This window comes from Poecilia formosa, unplaced genomic scaffold (genome assembly GCF_000485575.1).
Source record: "Poecilia formosa unplaced genomic scaffold, Poecilia_formosa-5.1.2 Scaffold724, whole genome shotgun sequence".
Taxonomy (NCBI): Eukaryota; Metazoa; Chordata; class Actinopteri; order Cyprinodontiformes; family Poeciliidae; genus Poecilia; species Poecilia formosa.
Window position 1 is genome coordinate 120705 of NW_006800663.1, and position 14841 is coordinate 135545.

Sequence of the window (14841 nt, forward strand, 5' to 3'; positions counted from 1 at the left end):
ATCAAATAAATTAATCATTTACAGTCCATTTAAATTAGTTGCTTTCCCTGCAGTGGCCATTTGCATGTTTTTGAATTTATGTCATCTCTCAAAGAGTGTTTCTGGTCTTTACAACTATTGCTCAGTGCAGAATATATCTGAGCATGCACTGGTTTAAATATTGAATTTTTGTACATCCAGTACACTACAATGGACTTCATGCACTTTATACCTGCATGTTACAGAAAACTCCAGGCCACCAACATTAAATTGACCATGAAATATAACAAGGGGCATCATAGAAATTTAACTGTATGGAAGTAAATCTATGGTCTGATCTGTGCTGCATGCGTCTAACATGAAGAGGACATGGCAACGCAGTGAGATGCAATGTTCTCCTGAGAATGGACCCTTCCATTCCTGTAGATGTTGCAGCAACATGGTTGAAGGTAGCACATTAGCTTTAGCATTTAGCCCATCCTGTGAAGAAGAATAACACCTTTATTAGGTAAAACATTCACATTTTAGTCCAAAACAACAAAAAACAAGCAACATAAGACATGGATAGACAGGTGCTGCATGGCTTATGATTTCTCCAAATAAAGTTTTTGGATTGAATTGTTTTGCTTTGTTATTTTCAGGCCCTTCCTCCGGTACCAAAAAGAGGAATGCCTTTGGGTTTTTCCCTGAGTGGATCTCTACCAGACACAATGTCCCATCCCAGTGAAATGCCAACCAACCCAAACAGGGCGCAGACACACAGAGGAAGGACAACTCCGCCGTTGCCCGCTAACAGAGACTCGTTCCACCCAACAGACTCAAACAATTCAAGTGAATTTTACAAAGAAATGGTGCCGGTTGCTGATCTGAGCCAGGTGGAGAGCCGGAGCCAATCCCTGCCGTATCTGGGCAACAACAACGACGACGAGGAGAAGGAGGAGGAAGAGAAATACTCCAACAAGTTTAACAGCCTCTCCGTCACAGCGTCCGCCCCACCAAAGAAGGTCACCTGCCTCACGTACTCCTACCACACTCCAGGTGTGACTCAGAGCAGCTCCGGGTCAGAACCAGAGAACGGCAGCCAGGACCAGCTGAGACCCAACCCTCTGTACCAATTCTCCGAGGCCGCCGCAGGAAGTCCAGCCCAGCAGGCAGACAGCATGTACGCCGAGGTCCCCGAGGGCCCGACGCGGACCGCCGACGACACGTACGAGCAGATCCCCAGAGACGGCGCCGGCCACAGCAACACGTACGAGTCGGTGGAGGACGTGAAGAACAAAAAACCCAAAAGCACTTGGGGGAAAAATGTAAGAAAGGAAAATAACTGATAGTTTGTTTCCACTCAGCCGGTGCGGTTCGGTACGCCATTTGATCTGTTTCTATAGTAAAGCCCAAACAACCGATGATACGCTGCAGGTCCAGATGGCGGTGGTACCGCACGGTTAGGATCCACGGTTCACTGACTGGGGACAGAAAAACGTCACTGCTTGCTTCGCGTTTCCCGTCGCACTAAAATGACGCCATTTTACCTGTTTGGGTGTAGCGCCGCCCAACTGGTGTAACGGAGTATTGGAGCCTTTGTAGGGAGAGAAGACATTGGCTCATTTCCCCCAAAAAATCTCAGAAATTTTCAGGAAAAAAACTTTGAAATTTCAGTTTCACAAGTTCAGAATTTTCGACTTTTGAGACTCAGAAATTTCTTTGTTTTTCCTTGAAAATTTCTGAGAATTTTGGTGTAAATTTTCTCCTTTTTTTCTGTCTGTGGCGCCGTAAACTGGCGGTGGGAACGCTCTCCTGGATCTGTCAGCCCATAAAACCCCGAACCGCACCGCCCTGCGTCGTAGCGCTCAGTGGAAATGAAACGTAAATATGCTGCTGATAAAATCTGAAAATGCTTCTTAATTTTGTGTTGCAGAACATTAACTGGAAGAAATTTTTCCCTGATAACAAGAAGAAATGAATGATGCGTCCCTGAAGTTCGTTCTGGATCTTCTGCTTCTCTAACCTCTGCTGTCTCGACTCTGGAGTGTTCGGGTTTCCTGGTTAATATAACAGCCATTTCCTCAGTTCAACTTCAGTAGCTGCATTTCCATTGATTGTATAATTGCACAATTTGACATTTTCAAGATAAATTTGCTTTATGGAAACATGGCAATTTAGGGAAAAAAAATCATTTTTGATAAAAACTTTTGGCGCCACGATGAAGTGGTTTATTTGGCTGCAGCAGAAGAACTTTTTTGCGTCACACGGGTCACATGATCAACAACCGGATGTTGCCACTGACGCAAACCACGAAGAAGAAAAAAACAGGAAGTAGTTGAAGGATGATTTAATGACTTAAACTTAATCACGTCTGATTTTAATTGTGTTTTTAATCAATGAAAACTCTGCTATTGTAATTGTGTTTTTTTTTTAATTAATGAATTATTGACAAAGTTTTGTGAAAAGTTTTGTAATAGAAACACAGATGGTGACCTGGCTTCCCACCCGGTTCCTAATCAGCAGTAACCAGTCAGATCTTCCTTTTCTCATCCTGTATTTCTGTTTTTCTCCTGTTGATAGTTTATGATTCAGTTAGTTTATGACTCCTGGACTTTACTGTTTGGTTTTTCTTATTTTAAATTGTGTAAATTAATTGTAAACCACTGAGTTTCACCTGTCTGCTTCTTGCCTCATTGCGTTACACTATTTTATGAGAAAATGCTTCCATTCTAAGTCACAGAGAAAAAATAAAGGTTTTAGTTGATGATCCATGAACATTAAACTGAATGTAATGTTCAGTTAGGGTTGTAGTCATGAAATGATTCTGATAAATCATAAAGCACAACTATTAGCAAAGATTGGATTTATTTGTAAATGTTGGGAAAATGGGAATCAGTAACTTAGAGTTAACCTGAATGTTTTTTGTCATAAAACCAGATTTAGAGAAGCAGATTACATAAATTAATGGATTAAACATCATCCTTCAGTGGAAAGGTTGCTGGTTCAATCTTTGTTTCATCGATTTATTTTGTATTTTTCAAATGTTCTGTCTTTGTTTATAAATTTATTTCTATTTGATGACTGCTTGTTAAGTTTCCCTGTGTAGGAATTTAACTATCAGAGACTCAAATTCCAAGAATTTCTGTTATGTTCTGTTGTTTCCCTCAACTTGACAATAAATTTATTTAAAAATTATGCCTGTTAATGACTGTTAAATATTTGTATTTAACTTTCATTATTCGTAAAAAGGTGTTGTTTTTTTTTGTTACAAAGTAAAGCAGCTGATTTAGTATTCTCCTAAAGTAAAGTTATCTTTACGTTTTGTCAGATGTTGGCAGCAGAATTAGTGGTTCTGGGCTCGGAATCTGGGACTGCACATGCAGTTTCCTCTTCTGACCACCAGGGGGCCGGAGTGTTTACCCGCCTGGAGTCTAGCGAAGAAGAAGACAGGAGGGACGTCCAGATTCCAAACAGATTCCCGTTGGAAAGTCAGAAAGATTCCCGATTTTCAGTTTTTAATAAATCAAATATCGGACTAACCTGTTCTTTTTGACACGATGGGCACCAGAGACGATGAGTACGACTATCTGTTCAAAGGTAGGTCGTGTTACCGTCGCTGTTATCTGTCAGGCTAACTGGCAGCTAACGGAACCAGCCTTTTCTTTTGTGTTCCGTTTGACTGTCGGATCCCCAGCGGGCTCTCTGGACCGGGTCAGAACGGGTAATCAGTGGGTATTAGCCCGAACGGCTCTGGTGTGATCCTGACACAAGAAAGCTGTTCTTTTCTGACCCGGCGGTTCTGGGTTCGTGTTAGCGGTTAGCTCGGGCTAGCCGGCTGGCTGTGGGACACACCTTGAACCGTTATCATCCTGCCGAGGTCCGGACCGGGCATCCGGCGGAACTTTTAACTGGGCCCGGGACCAGAACCGGAGCTGAGAGGAGAACCTGAGCCCGCAACGGGTTGGTTCTGTTCGGGTGGGAAAGGTTCTGGGAGGGTCCAGCTGAGATTCATTTAAAAACACTATTAACTGCTGCTAACATTAACATTCATGTGTTTATTTATATACAGGACATAGCAAAAGTATTCACACCCTTTCAACTCTACCCGTTTTGTTACAATCCGATTTTATGGGATTGTAACAGATTTTTACTTTGACGAGTAAAAATCTGAAAAGTGTGGCATGCATGAAAATAGAGGCAGTAGGAACCCGAGACCGGGATGGAGATTCACCTCCCAGCAGGACAAACACTCTGAACTTTCAGCCAGAGATGATATAGGGTGGCCTAGTCAAAGTACAGACCTAAATCAAACTAAGAAGCATTGGAAAGGGTTAGGGTTAGTTCTCCATGCAGGCTGAGTGAGCTGGAGATGTTTTTATGTGCATTCATTCAACGTGGGTGGAGAGAAACTACGGATGAGGTTCTGCAGAGCTGAATATAAATGCACACCACACTTTTCAGACAATAGTTTCAATATCAATTTCAATTCTGCTCTAATTTCTGTTGGTTTGTCACATAAAATCCCCAAAACACCTAGAAGTTTGAGGCTGTGTGGAACAGAATGTGAAATAGGTCCAGGGCTGTACAGACTGTAAGTTTTCAGGCAGCAGCACAGAAAATAAACCAATACTATAAATAAAATTAATCATATCACCAGTGTGAGATGAAGTGATTAAAACATTTGATCGGTTAATTGCTATCAGCTGATTATTGTATTTGTTTTGTTTCATGTTTCAACCTGTTGTTGATTTATTTCGTTTTTACATGGAAACGGCCAGGAAGCTGCATTTGGAGATCTTGTTTTTGCAAGACAAGAAAACCTGAAACTCAGGAAACTTTGGTGGTTTAAGTTTTGTTAGTTGTCAACTGATTTCTTAAAACAAAATACTGCTGTGCTCTTTGCTTTTTTTGAGGCTCAAAGCAGAAAGTTGTGAAAGTTTAGTTTTTTTTGTGCAGCCACATTTTCAGCTGGTTTTATTGTAGCATAATAATTTCAAAAAGTGAAATAAAACTAAATCTCCAGTCAGTTTGTTGGAAAAGATGCAAAGGCTTCATAGAATCAAATTCTTGTCACAAATGTAAACATTGTTAATCGTGAATGCAGTAAAATAAACTGAAAACATTAAATCCTAACCATAAATGGATCATAATCTCAGAATCATCGTTCAGTCATAAAATCACAGAGGAAAGTTTGGATGTTTGTTGGCTTTTAATTTCACAATGTTGGAAATGTAGAGACCCCAGAGGGATGTTTGTCCCTCATGGGCCTCCGTTCTCTGCAGACCAGTCTGTAACCAGTCTGTAACCAGTCTGTCCACTGGGATGAAATTACAAGCTGGGTCATTATTATGAGAATAAACGTCATAATTACAAGAATTAAAGCCAGAATTGTGATTTTTAAGGTCATAATTACTAAAACTGATGCTCTTATTATGAGTTTTATTGTTGTAATTACAACTTCCTGTTGAAGGTTTTCTTAATGATAGGAATGGGCTTCTATAGTTTCAACAGTTTGGATAATTTAAGTTATTTCCAGGGAAAATAAATGTTTATGGAGCAGTTCTCAAGTGCTCCTTAGGAAAAACATAATATTAGTTTAGCGTAAACAGAACCAGGAAGTGGGCCGGCCTGTAACTCTGCTCTCTGCGCCTCAGTGGTCCTCATCGGAGATTCGGGCGTCGGGAAGAGCAACCTGCTGTCCCGCTTCACCCGGAACGAGTTCAACCTGGAGAGTAAGAGCACCATCGGCGTGGAGTTCGCCACGCGCAGCATCCAGGTGGACGGCAAGACGGTGAAGGCCCAGATCTGGGACACGGCGGGCCAGGAGCGCTACCGGGCCATCACATCAGCGTGAGTCCAGCGAGGCATGCTGGGAGCTGCTTCAGCTGTTCAGAAAGGCTTTACGCTTTTATTAATAACAACTTCCTGTTCGTGCAGCAAAGCTCCGATAGTGAAAACTTCAGTAAATCTTTCACATGCAGATCCAAGAACTCAACTTGACTCAGATGATCGTAAAGAAAAATTTATTTTTGCACAAATTTTTCCAGTATTTATCTGAGATCAGCACTTTTGGTGTGACTGTGACATCATACATAGTTGGACTCGTAGGAGTTGTAATTACATATTGACATTCTTTTTTTTCAAGATGGCCACCATTGTTTGCACTAGTTATTAATCACAGCTAACCACTAAGTTCACCGCTAATTCGCTGAACAACAATATTAGTTCTGCTAATGCTAAACATGTAAGAAATTAGCAGAAGCTGTACAGTGTATTATAGTTCTGTTGAATTTATCAATAGAAAAATTTTGAACAAAAACGGTTTTGCAGAAGCTAGTGGCTAACCGCTAAATAAAAAAATGAGCAGAAACTAACCCTAAACTGCTGATCTCTTTGAAAATGGTACATGCTAATGCAAAACTGCAAAACACATTAAAAGCTTGCCAGAAGCTAACGCTAATCACATAAAAAATAGCAGAAGGTAATGCTAAACTGCTAAACACATTAGGAAATTAGCAGAAGCTATCACTACATGCATAAAAAAATAGTGTAAGCTAATGCTGAACCACTAAGCATATAAAAAATTTTAGCAGGAGCTAACGCTAACCAAAACTGTCCTTTTGTCTCACATCTTCATCTCCTTCCAGTTGACAACCGCCGTGAAACTCAGTTTCTGGTTTTGCTCCATATTATCACTTGAAAGTTGAATTAATTGGATGATCAAAGAAACCAAACACATAATGAGTCATTTTATTTCAATTATCGCTTAAAAGGCTCAAAAGCATCGAGCCAAGTGGCTGAAGGGAAATATGAAAAACATGCGACATGTCAATGTTTGTTTCCACAGTTGAGAGATTTTTCCAGTAACAGTCTGACTGTGTGGTGATGATGATGATGGTGATTGCTTGTGCCCTTCATCGTAATGCTGCAGGTATTACCGCGGCGCGGTGGGGGCGCTGCTGGTCTACGACATCGCCAAGCACCTGACCTACGAGAACGTGGAGCGCTGGCTGAAGGAGCTGCGGGATCACGCCGACAGCAACATCGTCATCATGCTGGTGGGCAACAAGAGCGACCTGCGCCACCTGCGCGCCGTGCCCACCGACGAGGCCCGCGCCTTCGCCGGTCAGTCCGGATTCAGCCTCAGGATGGAAACGGGGACGACCCGTATTGCTGGTCACACGTCTCACAGACGTCTCTTCCACTTTCCTCCACAGAGAAAAACGGTTTGTCCTTTCTGGAGACGTCGGCGCTGGACTCCACCAACGTGGAGACGGCCTTCCAGACCATCCTGACAGGTGAGCTCTGACTTTATGGGCCGTCTTTGTCCCTGTCAGCAGAACTCGTCCCCCGCTGTCCGGGACGGGCGTGTCCGCTGTCCTTATCAGAGCTTTATGAGGCTGTTAGCTGCAGCTAACGCAGAGCAGCTAGCTTATCACTGAGGGCCGGCTCAGCCGAAAAGCAGCAGGGAGAGGCGGAGCGTCTGATTGGTGCAGCTGGCTGGAACATCGCAGCGTCTGATTGGACGTTCTGACATTAAACCTGCGGCTGTTTAACTTCCAGAGGAATGTGGGTCAGCTGACCGTCTGGATTTACAGCTTCAGGATGAGACTGAGAGGGAACAACACTTCCCATTAAATATGACAGGAAGTATGGAATCCATCCAAACAACCAGTTATTGATTTTCTCTAAAGGCGATTGATCTCATTGATTTTATTAAAACCCACATGGTTAATTTATTCACAGTATGATGAATTTTATTTAAAAAACGCAATTAAATTTGAACAATATTTTGTCAGCTGTATTAAATACTGACTGAATAGATTTTTTTCACATTAATAAACTTAAATATATGCATTAAATATAGCAAACGAGGAATGTATTAGGTTGCTGAAAAAAGATGAGAATAAAATTGGTGAAATAATTAACAGATATTCATGCATCAGTACCATCTGGTTGATATTTAGTTAATGTTAAAACTATGAAAAGTTTATCCTCAAAATAAACTATAATTAATTTTTCTGTTACTATTTTTCTGCTTTCTTCGTTTTTCTGTCGTTAAATCCTCGCCTTCGAAGCTTAGCGAAGTGGTGATAAGTTAACATGATATTCATATTTTTAAAAAGAACTGCATAAAGTGGGTTTATCACTCCATACTGGACTTTGTTTGGACCATTTTTATTTCCGGTTCTGTTATGGCTCCACCATGTTTGTTTCTGTATCAACTGGCTCTGCTTCAGGATTACCAGCAGCGCCCTCTGCGGGATGGAGGCCAAACTACAACATAGGCTGACGTTATCAGTTAATCAAACAAATTTTAATCGAATAAACAATTAATCAACAGTCATAAGTCGATTAATTGTTTGGACCACTGAGCTAAAGTTCAGTTCTGGTTCTGTGTGTTTAGCTCTTGTTCGGTCAGCAGTCGTCTCCATGACGACGAAGGTCTGTTTATTGGTCGTCGTCGTCAGGATGAGCAGAAGTAAATGTTAAAGTGTCGTTTAGTGACCTGTTTCCTCGCCCCTGCAGAGATCTACCGGATCGTCTCCCAGAAGCAAATGTCGGAGCGCCAGGAGAGCGACATGTCGCCTAGCAACAACGTGGTCAACATCCAGGTGCAGCCCACTGAGAACAAACCAAAGATGCAGTGCTGTCAGAACATCTAGCCCGGCCGTGGACCCGCTGCTGCCCTCCCGTGACCCCTGCCCCCCCCACCGTCCCAAACAGACTGCCTGATCGAGGCGCAGATTTAATCCTGCGACCTGAACTCTTCCTGACCCCATCCTGACCCCCGACCCCACCAGTACATAACGTGGGGCCCCCCCTCCCCCTGTAGGCTTCTGCAGGACGGCAGGCGCATTTCATATCACGTTAGATTTCATTACTGTAGACGCGCTGACATGTCACTGAAATGTCTTAAAATATGAATGTGATTCTTTTCTCGTCTCCTTCCTTCATGTAATCACCGTAAAGCACATCGTATCTCAGCTTTTAAGCCCCGCCCCCTTCCTCCTCTTTAGTGCAATGTACTGTGGAGGCGGCGCCGCGCGGTCCGATCGGGAACGCCGCATCGCGCCGCATCGCCAGGCTCCACCTGGATCACTAGAATTAATCCGTCACGTTTTTCCGACTATGCAGAGCCGAGCGCTTCTGGAGAAATGAAGGACTGAAACGCTAATCTTTTTCCCGGATGACATTCCTGTGCAGCTAACTCTGCGTGGCGTTTTCCCAGAATCCGTGGCAGCAGGAGAGAGAGGAGCCGGGCGATCACCGTTTCCTAACAACACGCTCTTCTAGCTGAAGTTTGATTTTCTGCACGTCCAGAACTAGAACCACATGAGGCGGGCGGATCCATGCAGCCGGGCCCCCTGCCTCATGGCCCCGCCCCGCCTCACGGCCCCGCCCCCGCCCGGTCACATGACGCCTACGTTACACCGAGCTGCCTCTGATTCGACACGATGCATGGCTTTCTGTCGTTCGCCTTACATAGCCGACATTCTCATTCCTCCTGCTGGAAGAAGGTTCTGGTGGGCAGCGTGACGCGCCGACGGGGTCGGTCTGGTCCGGTCCGGTCCAGCTCAAACCCTGAGCATGTAATGTGCTTGCAGTTTGAACCCAGGAGTGTGTGTGTGTGTGTGTGTGTGTGTGTGTGGTAGAGGGCAGCTCTGGACGAACTGATTCCTTTTCTCTGAGTTCTGGTCCTGATCGTGTTTCACATTGGTTCTGTTGTTTTTTTTAAAACCTGTGTTGACTCTTTTTTTTTTTTTTACTATATTGAATCCTGTAACTGACTGTAATTTCAGTGAAAACACCAGAATGAAATGATGTCATTTCAACCAAGTGTGACGGCGAAGCGTGGGCTCGACTCGAATGGTTTTATGTTTTGTACAGACCAATGAATTGTACAATTGTGTCTATATAAGTTATCAGTTTATCTTAATAAAGCGCACCAGTCATAAACCTGCTGATCAACTCAGTTATTTATTCCCTCTCTGTCCAATGTTTGCAAAAACTATTCAGTAGTTGTTGCATCATGGAGTGACTCAGAACAATTTTGGAACTCGGCTAGTAGCTAGCAAGCTAACACGCAGATCGGTAACACGTCGGACATTATGACCTCTGACATTTGCATATTTTAAAATGTACTTTTAACATTGAAATTTTACATTCAAATTCATAGATTTTCAGCTGGAAGCTATGACGTCATGGCGTTGTAACTGCGCCATGACGTGAGTCGGGCAGTGGCTTGGAACGCAAGCCGTTACCATGGGAACAGATTTATATCCACAACAATTCAGCTCCTGTCACCTAAGTTCTTTAGACCCACAGAGCTACTGCAGCTTCCGGACATCATGTGCGACATGTTTGTTCCACTTCACGATTTTTTAAATAGACATCATATAAACACATCGGTCAACATGTCGGACGTGTTTTTGCTAACAGGTCGTAGCAAAAGCTCAGAAGCGGAAGTTAGGGTTGTTGAACATAACCGATGATGACGACACGCCCCCCTGAGTCAGGTTGACTTTATTCAGGTAAGGAAGTGGGGAAAACAAAGCAGTCGGTACATCTATTCAGACATTTCTCTGTCAGAGATGAACAAGAACAGGAAATTATTTTAAAAAACGAATCAAAACACAAAATGAGCAGTTTTACATCTGATTGTCATGTTCTTATTGCCGCGGCTGAAATTAAGACATGTAAACTTCTGCACCTTTCCACAGATTAACTGATTAGTTTCGGGATGCCTCAAGGCCGAGTCCTCAGGTTCCGTCTTTTTGCTCTCAACCACGTTTTTTGATCTTTTCTTTACAGATGTTACAATCAGCGGACTGACTCCTGAGCTAGCCAGAGATAAAAATCGATCACGATGGTTCTGCAGTAAAAAGATCCAGTCTGTTCACTTAATATACGTAAAACGTTTTAACAAACCAGCCTGATTTTAGGCTGATCTGCAGGGTCAAAGGTTTCCTCACTGCATGACCTGCAGAAGGTGTCGTAGTGGAGGTTTTATAAGATTTTAGTTTTGATAAATCAACGGGAAAGACACAAGTTGTAAATATGGAAACCTGTATGCATGTTTTCTATGCATGAGGAAATGTTCACCCTGTTAAATAAACAGTAAAAAGAAAATGTTCACAGGGAGAAGTTTGGAGATCTTACCTCAAAAAAACCAAAAAACCTTAAGCGAACAGCTGCTGCCTCCACAGCCATGAAAGTGAAACAGGAAAAAATGGTTTTCTGTTTGTCCAGGGCGTGACGGAGGGAGAAAGTTCATGTGGAAAAACTCATGTCAGGTGGATTCAGGATTTTATTTTCCCGTCTCTTAACATCTCACGGCCAGACGTGAGTCCAGACGGACTGTCAACTCTTCCTCCATCCGACCGGATCCGGTCGGAGTCAACAGTTAACTGCAACAATTTGGGTTATTTAGCCTGTAATAAAAGAGGCTAAATAACCTCTTTTAACCTCTAGAAAAATGGCCGCTCATTTTTCTAAGTCAGATTTTCATCATGTTTACATAATTTATAAGTGTCAAAGCTAGCTAAATATTTAGCTTCAATTTAAATATTTAGTTGTGGCTAAATATACTAAATAATAGTTAAACATAGCAAACTAAAAATGTTGCTCCAAACTAAATATTTATTTAGGAAGCTAAATCTTCAGCTTATAATTACATATTTAGGTAGTGAGCTAAATATTTCGTTTGGAAGCTACGTCTTTAACTTTAAACAAAATAATTTGAAACAGTTTTGAAATTAATAAATAATTTTGTGAAAATATTATATTATTTATAATATTATTATAAATAACCCCACATTTTTTGCTGTCAGGCTGAATCATCCAAATGATTTCTGTTCATCTTTGTTTAACTTTACAAGCGTTTCTGTTCCACCTGATTTTCCACCTGAGGAACTTTCCATGTTTCTGGTTTGAACCTTGACCTTTGACCTGGAGTCCTCCATGATACAGACCTGGAACTTTTGGTTGGCATCTCAACAAATTCTGATCTAAAGCCGTGAACTGTAGATCAGATCCAGGTGTGTGGCTGTAACCTGATGGTGGCGCTAGAGCTGGACCGGTTTCATCCCTCTGAAAAGAGAGTGAAGCGTTTTTCTGGAAACGACTCTTTGCTACGATGTTTTCAACTTCTGAAGGAGAGAAACTGGAGAGGTTTTCTTTGCAGCGCCTCCGTCAGGTCGGAGGTGTTTGAGTCACATGGCGATTATTAACCAAAACATCAGTAGAAAATCTATCGGGCTTGTCTCAATATTTTTCTATCTTTCTTTGACATGCAGGAGAATGAAGCTCAACACAATAAGAGAAAAGCACAACAATATCCAGAAGTCCATATCTAGAACAGATATATCTAGAACATAAAAAAGAGAAACTTTGATTCCTGCTGGATATCTGAATGTGAGCAGGAAATAAGAAACTGTGTAAAAATAGCAGAAATGTTCCCAAAGAGGTTTCATGGTCAGGAGTCGAGTTTCCTGTCTGGAGAAACGGCTCCGACGGTTCAGGAACTTTCAGTTCTTCAGTTCCTTTGAACAACAGATCCGTCACTTCTTCCCTCTGCAGGAAGTTCTGTTCATCAAGTTCAGACGCTGCGACGCTCAAACACAGTGACAAAGAAATCAACTGGTGGGACTGGGAGCGTCCCAGTGAGGGCGCTGGGCTCAGAGCAGCGAGCTGGTGGGGCTGCCGGGCAGCGGCGGGGTGATGCTGTGGGTCGGGCTGGGCCGCACCGGCAGCAGGTCGTAGTGGCTCGGGATGTGGCTGTTCCTGGGCAGGTCGTACGGGTTCTGAGGGTAACCGGGGAGCAGCGCGGCGCCGGAGACGGCGCTGGTGGTCGGCTCTGATGGACGGAGGAGAAAGAAAATCTGATTCAGCTGACCTTTGACCTGACACCGTAACAAATGCTGCTGGACCATAAATTATGGAGATAAATGATAATATTGTTGTTTTGAGGCCATTTTCCAGTAATATAATACTAAACACATTCTGAAATATCAACTTTTAATTCTGATGAACATTAAACACTGGAAGACATTTTAAATCTCCAAAATAACCAAAACAACAGAAACAATAAATATAATGAATTATGAAATCAATGTAAACAAAATTTCCCTTAAAAAAATGTTTAGTTGAGAGCAAAAAAAAAAAAAAAAAAACTTTTATCATCCAATTGTTGGTAGAAATTTACCCCTCCCTAATAGGAGCTGTTTTTTGTGTACTTATTCTAATTTATTTGGGTAAATGTATTGTTTGGGGAATGTAACTTGATTTGTTTGCTTGTTTTAATCATCTTTAATCATCATCACCGGGTCATGTGTTGCCATGGAAACGCGCCCATGAGCAGTGCTGTCAAGGACCTGGTGTTTTCAATCAGCCTCATTGGGAAAATCCACTGTCAGAGGGAGGAGAGATGTATTTTTGAGTTTGTTTGGATCCAGATTGTTTTTGTTTCTAGTTTTGTTTGAGTTAATTGTAACTGTGTCGACATTTTTTTATAGGAATAATTTAGTACAAATGTTCTTTATTTCTGAAAATGTGAAAGTCTCCACCCCTCTAATTAGTCCTGGTGGGAGCCAATTCCTTAAAAGCCAGGTGGTTCAGATGAGAGGGAGGTTCTCCCTCCTCCTGTTGGACTGACATGTTGTAAACTGAAGTGTGTGAAGCTGGAGATAAAGGAAGAAATATTGAAAGCTCTAAAACTGCTGGTTCCAGTCGGGTTTCTTTTTGATCGCAAACTAACATACAGAAACATTGTTTCTATTGGGTTCATTTTAATTTATACGTGATCAATTTGTTGCTTATTGCTAAATTTCTACAACTGAGCCACTGGTTGCTATGGTGATTCCCTCCTCTTAGGGAGCAGGAGGGAGAGCCGGCCCGCAGCATCACTCCTTTAATCAGACAGGGACGGACTGCTTCCGTCCCTGTCTGATTATTGCTTTATTTATATTTACAGACATTTTTTTCTGGGTGTTTTTGAAGATAATTTCTGCCACAACAGAAAATTTGATGAAATTGTTTAACTTTGAAGCTGTTGAGTTTTTCACTCATTTCATCAAAATCATATTTTACATTATGAATATTATTTTTCCAGGTTTTGAATATTTCATAAACGCTGTTTGATGCATTTAATGCAAAAGTCAGGCGATTCTGACGGATCTGCCTTCTCCTACCGATGTCATAGACGTTCCTGGCGGGCGGAACGCCGCCGCCGCTGATGATGGCGGCGGAGCAGCAGCGCGTCGCGTGCTCATGATGCACCGGCGACTTCATCTCCACGTAGCTGCTCTCGGCGTGCTTGCAGAGCGCCGGCTGGTCGTTGATGGTGGCGTACGGATTCTCGCTGTTCAGGGAGCAGGTGCTGGACAGAGAGCCCTTCATGTAGTCTGGAAAATACACAGGAAGGAAGAAACACGGCGTCAGGAAGGAGGCAGGGTGCAACGGCTGCAGAGGAGCTTCACGGTTAAACATTTAAACCTTTAAAATGCAAATTAAAGAAACAAAACTCCTGGAAGCCACAAAAAGAAATTAAAATATGGTGAAAAAGTTTGAAGTTCAGAAAGTGAAACTGATGAACAGATTCAGCAGGAGAACCGGCTCAGCCCGGCGCCGAGGTTTGGGCTAAAAGATGATAAGTTCATATAAAATAGAACATTACTGGGTAATTATTTGACTGGAAGACATTACCAACAATTAAACCCACAATTATAGAATCTTAAAAACAACAAATCAGAAAAGTACAATTAACCGTTTTGTTTACAAATGGGGTCCAAACGACCCCACACACGGAAAACTTGTATCGTTTGCCAGAGTCCTCACACACACAAAGGTTCAAATAAATCTAAATTATTTGCACTTCTG

At 42.4% G+C, this 14841-nt stretch overlaps 3 protein-coding genes and 1 long non-coding RNA gene across 4 annotated transcripts; 3 read left to right on the forward strand and 1 right to left on the reverse strand.

Annotated features, from left to right (window-relative positions):
- Positions 1–62: 62 nt before the first annotated feature.
- Positions 63–2624, forward strand: LOC103131160 (uncharacterized). The gene is made up of 2 exons (XM_007542746.2): positions 63–1286; positions 1895–2624. The coding sequence occupies exons 1-2, from the start codon at positions 648–650 to the stop codon at positions 1937–1939; spliced, it is 684 nt and encodes a 227-aa protein (XP_007542808.1). The 5' UTR covers positions 63–647; the 3' UTR covers positions 1940–2624.
- Positions 2625–3374: 750 nt separating this feature from the next.
- rab11a (RAB11a, member RAS oncogene family) lies at positions 3375–9925 on the forward strand. Its single transcript, XM_007542747.2, has 5 exons — positions 3375–3558; positions 5616–5811; positions 6893–7086; positions 7179–7259; positions 8491–9925. The coding sequence occupies exons 1-5, from the start codon at positions 3519–3521 to the stop codon at positions 8625–8627; spliced, it is 648 nt and encodes a 215-aa protein (XP_007542809.1). The 5' UTR covers positions 3375–3518; the 3' UTR covers positions 8628–9925.
- A 437-nt stretch (positions 9926–10362) lies between these two features.
- LOC107834700 (uncharacterized) lies at positions 10363–11409 on the forward strand. The gene is made up of 2 exons (XR_001660511.1): positions 10363–10496; positions 10777–11409. It is a non-coding gene; the product is annotated as an uncharacterized LOC107834700 (long non-coding RNA).
- Positions 11410–12309: 900 nt separating this feature from the next.
- LOC107834699 (multiple epidermal growth factor-like domains protein 11) lies at positions 12310–14489 on the reverse strand. The gene is made up of 2 exons (XM_016666427.1): positions 14154–14489; positions 12310–12820 (listed from the first exon to the last, which is right to left on the reverse strand). The coding sequence occupies exons 1-2, from the start codon at positions 14449–14451 to the stop codon at positions 12642–12644; spliced, it is 477 nt and encodes a 158-aa protein (XP_016521913.1). The 5' UTR covers positions 14452–14489; the 3' UTR covers positions 12310–12641.
- Positions 14490–14841: the final 352 nt, after the last annotated feature.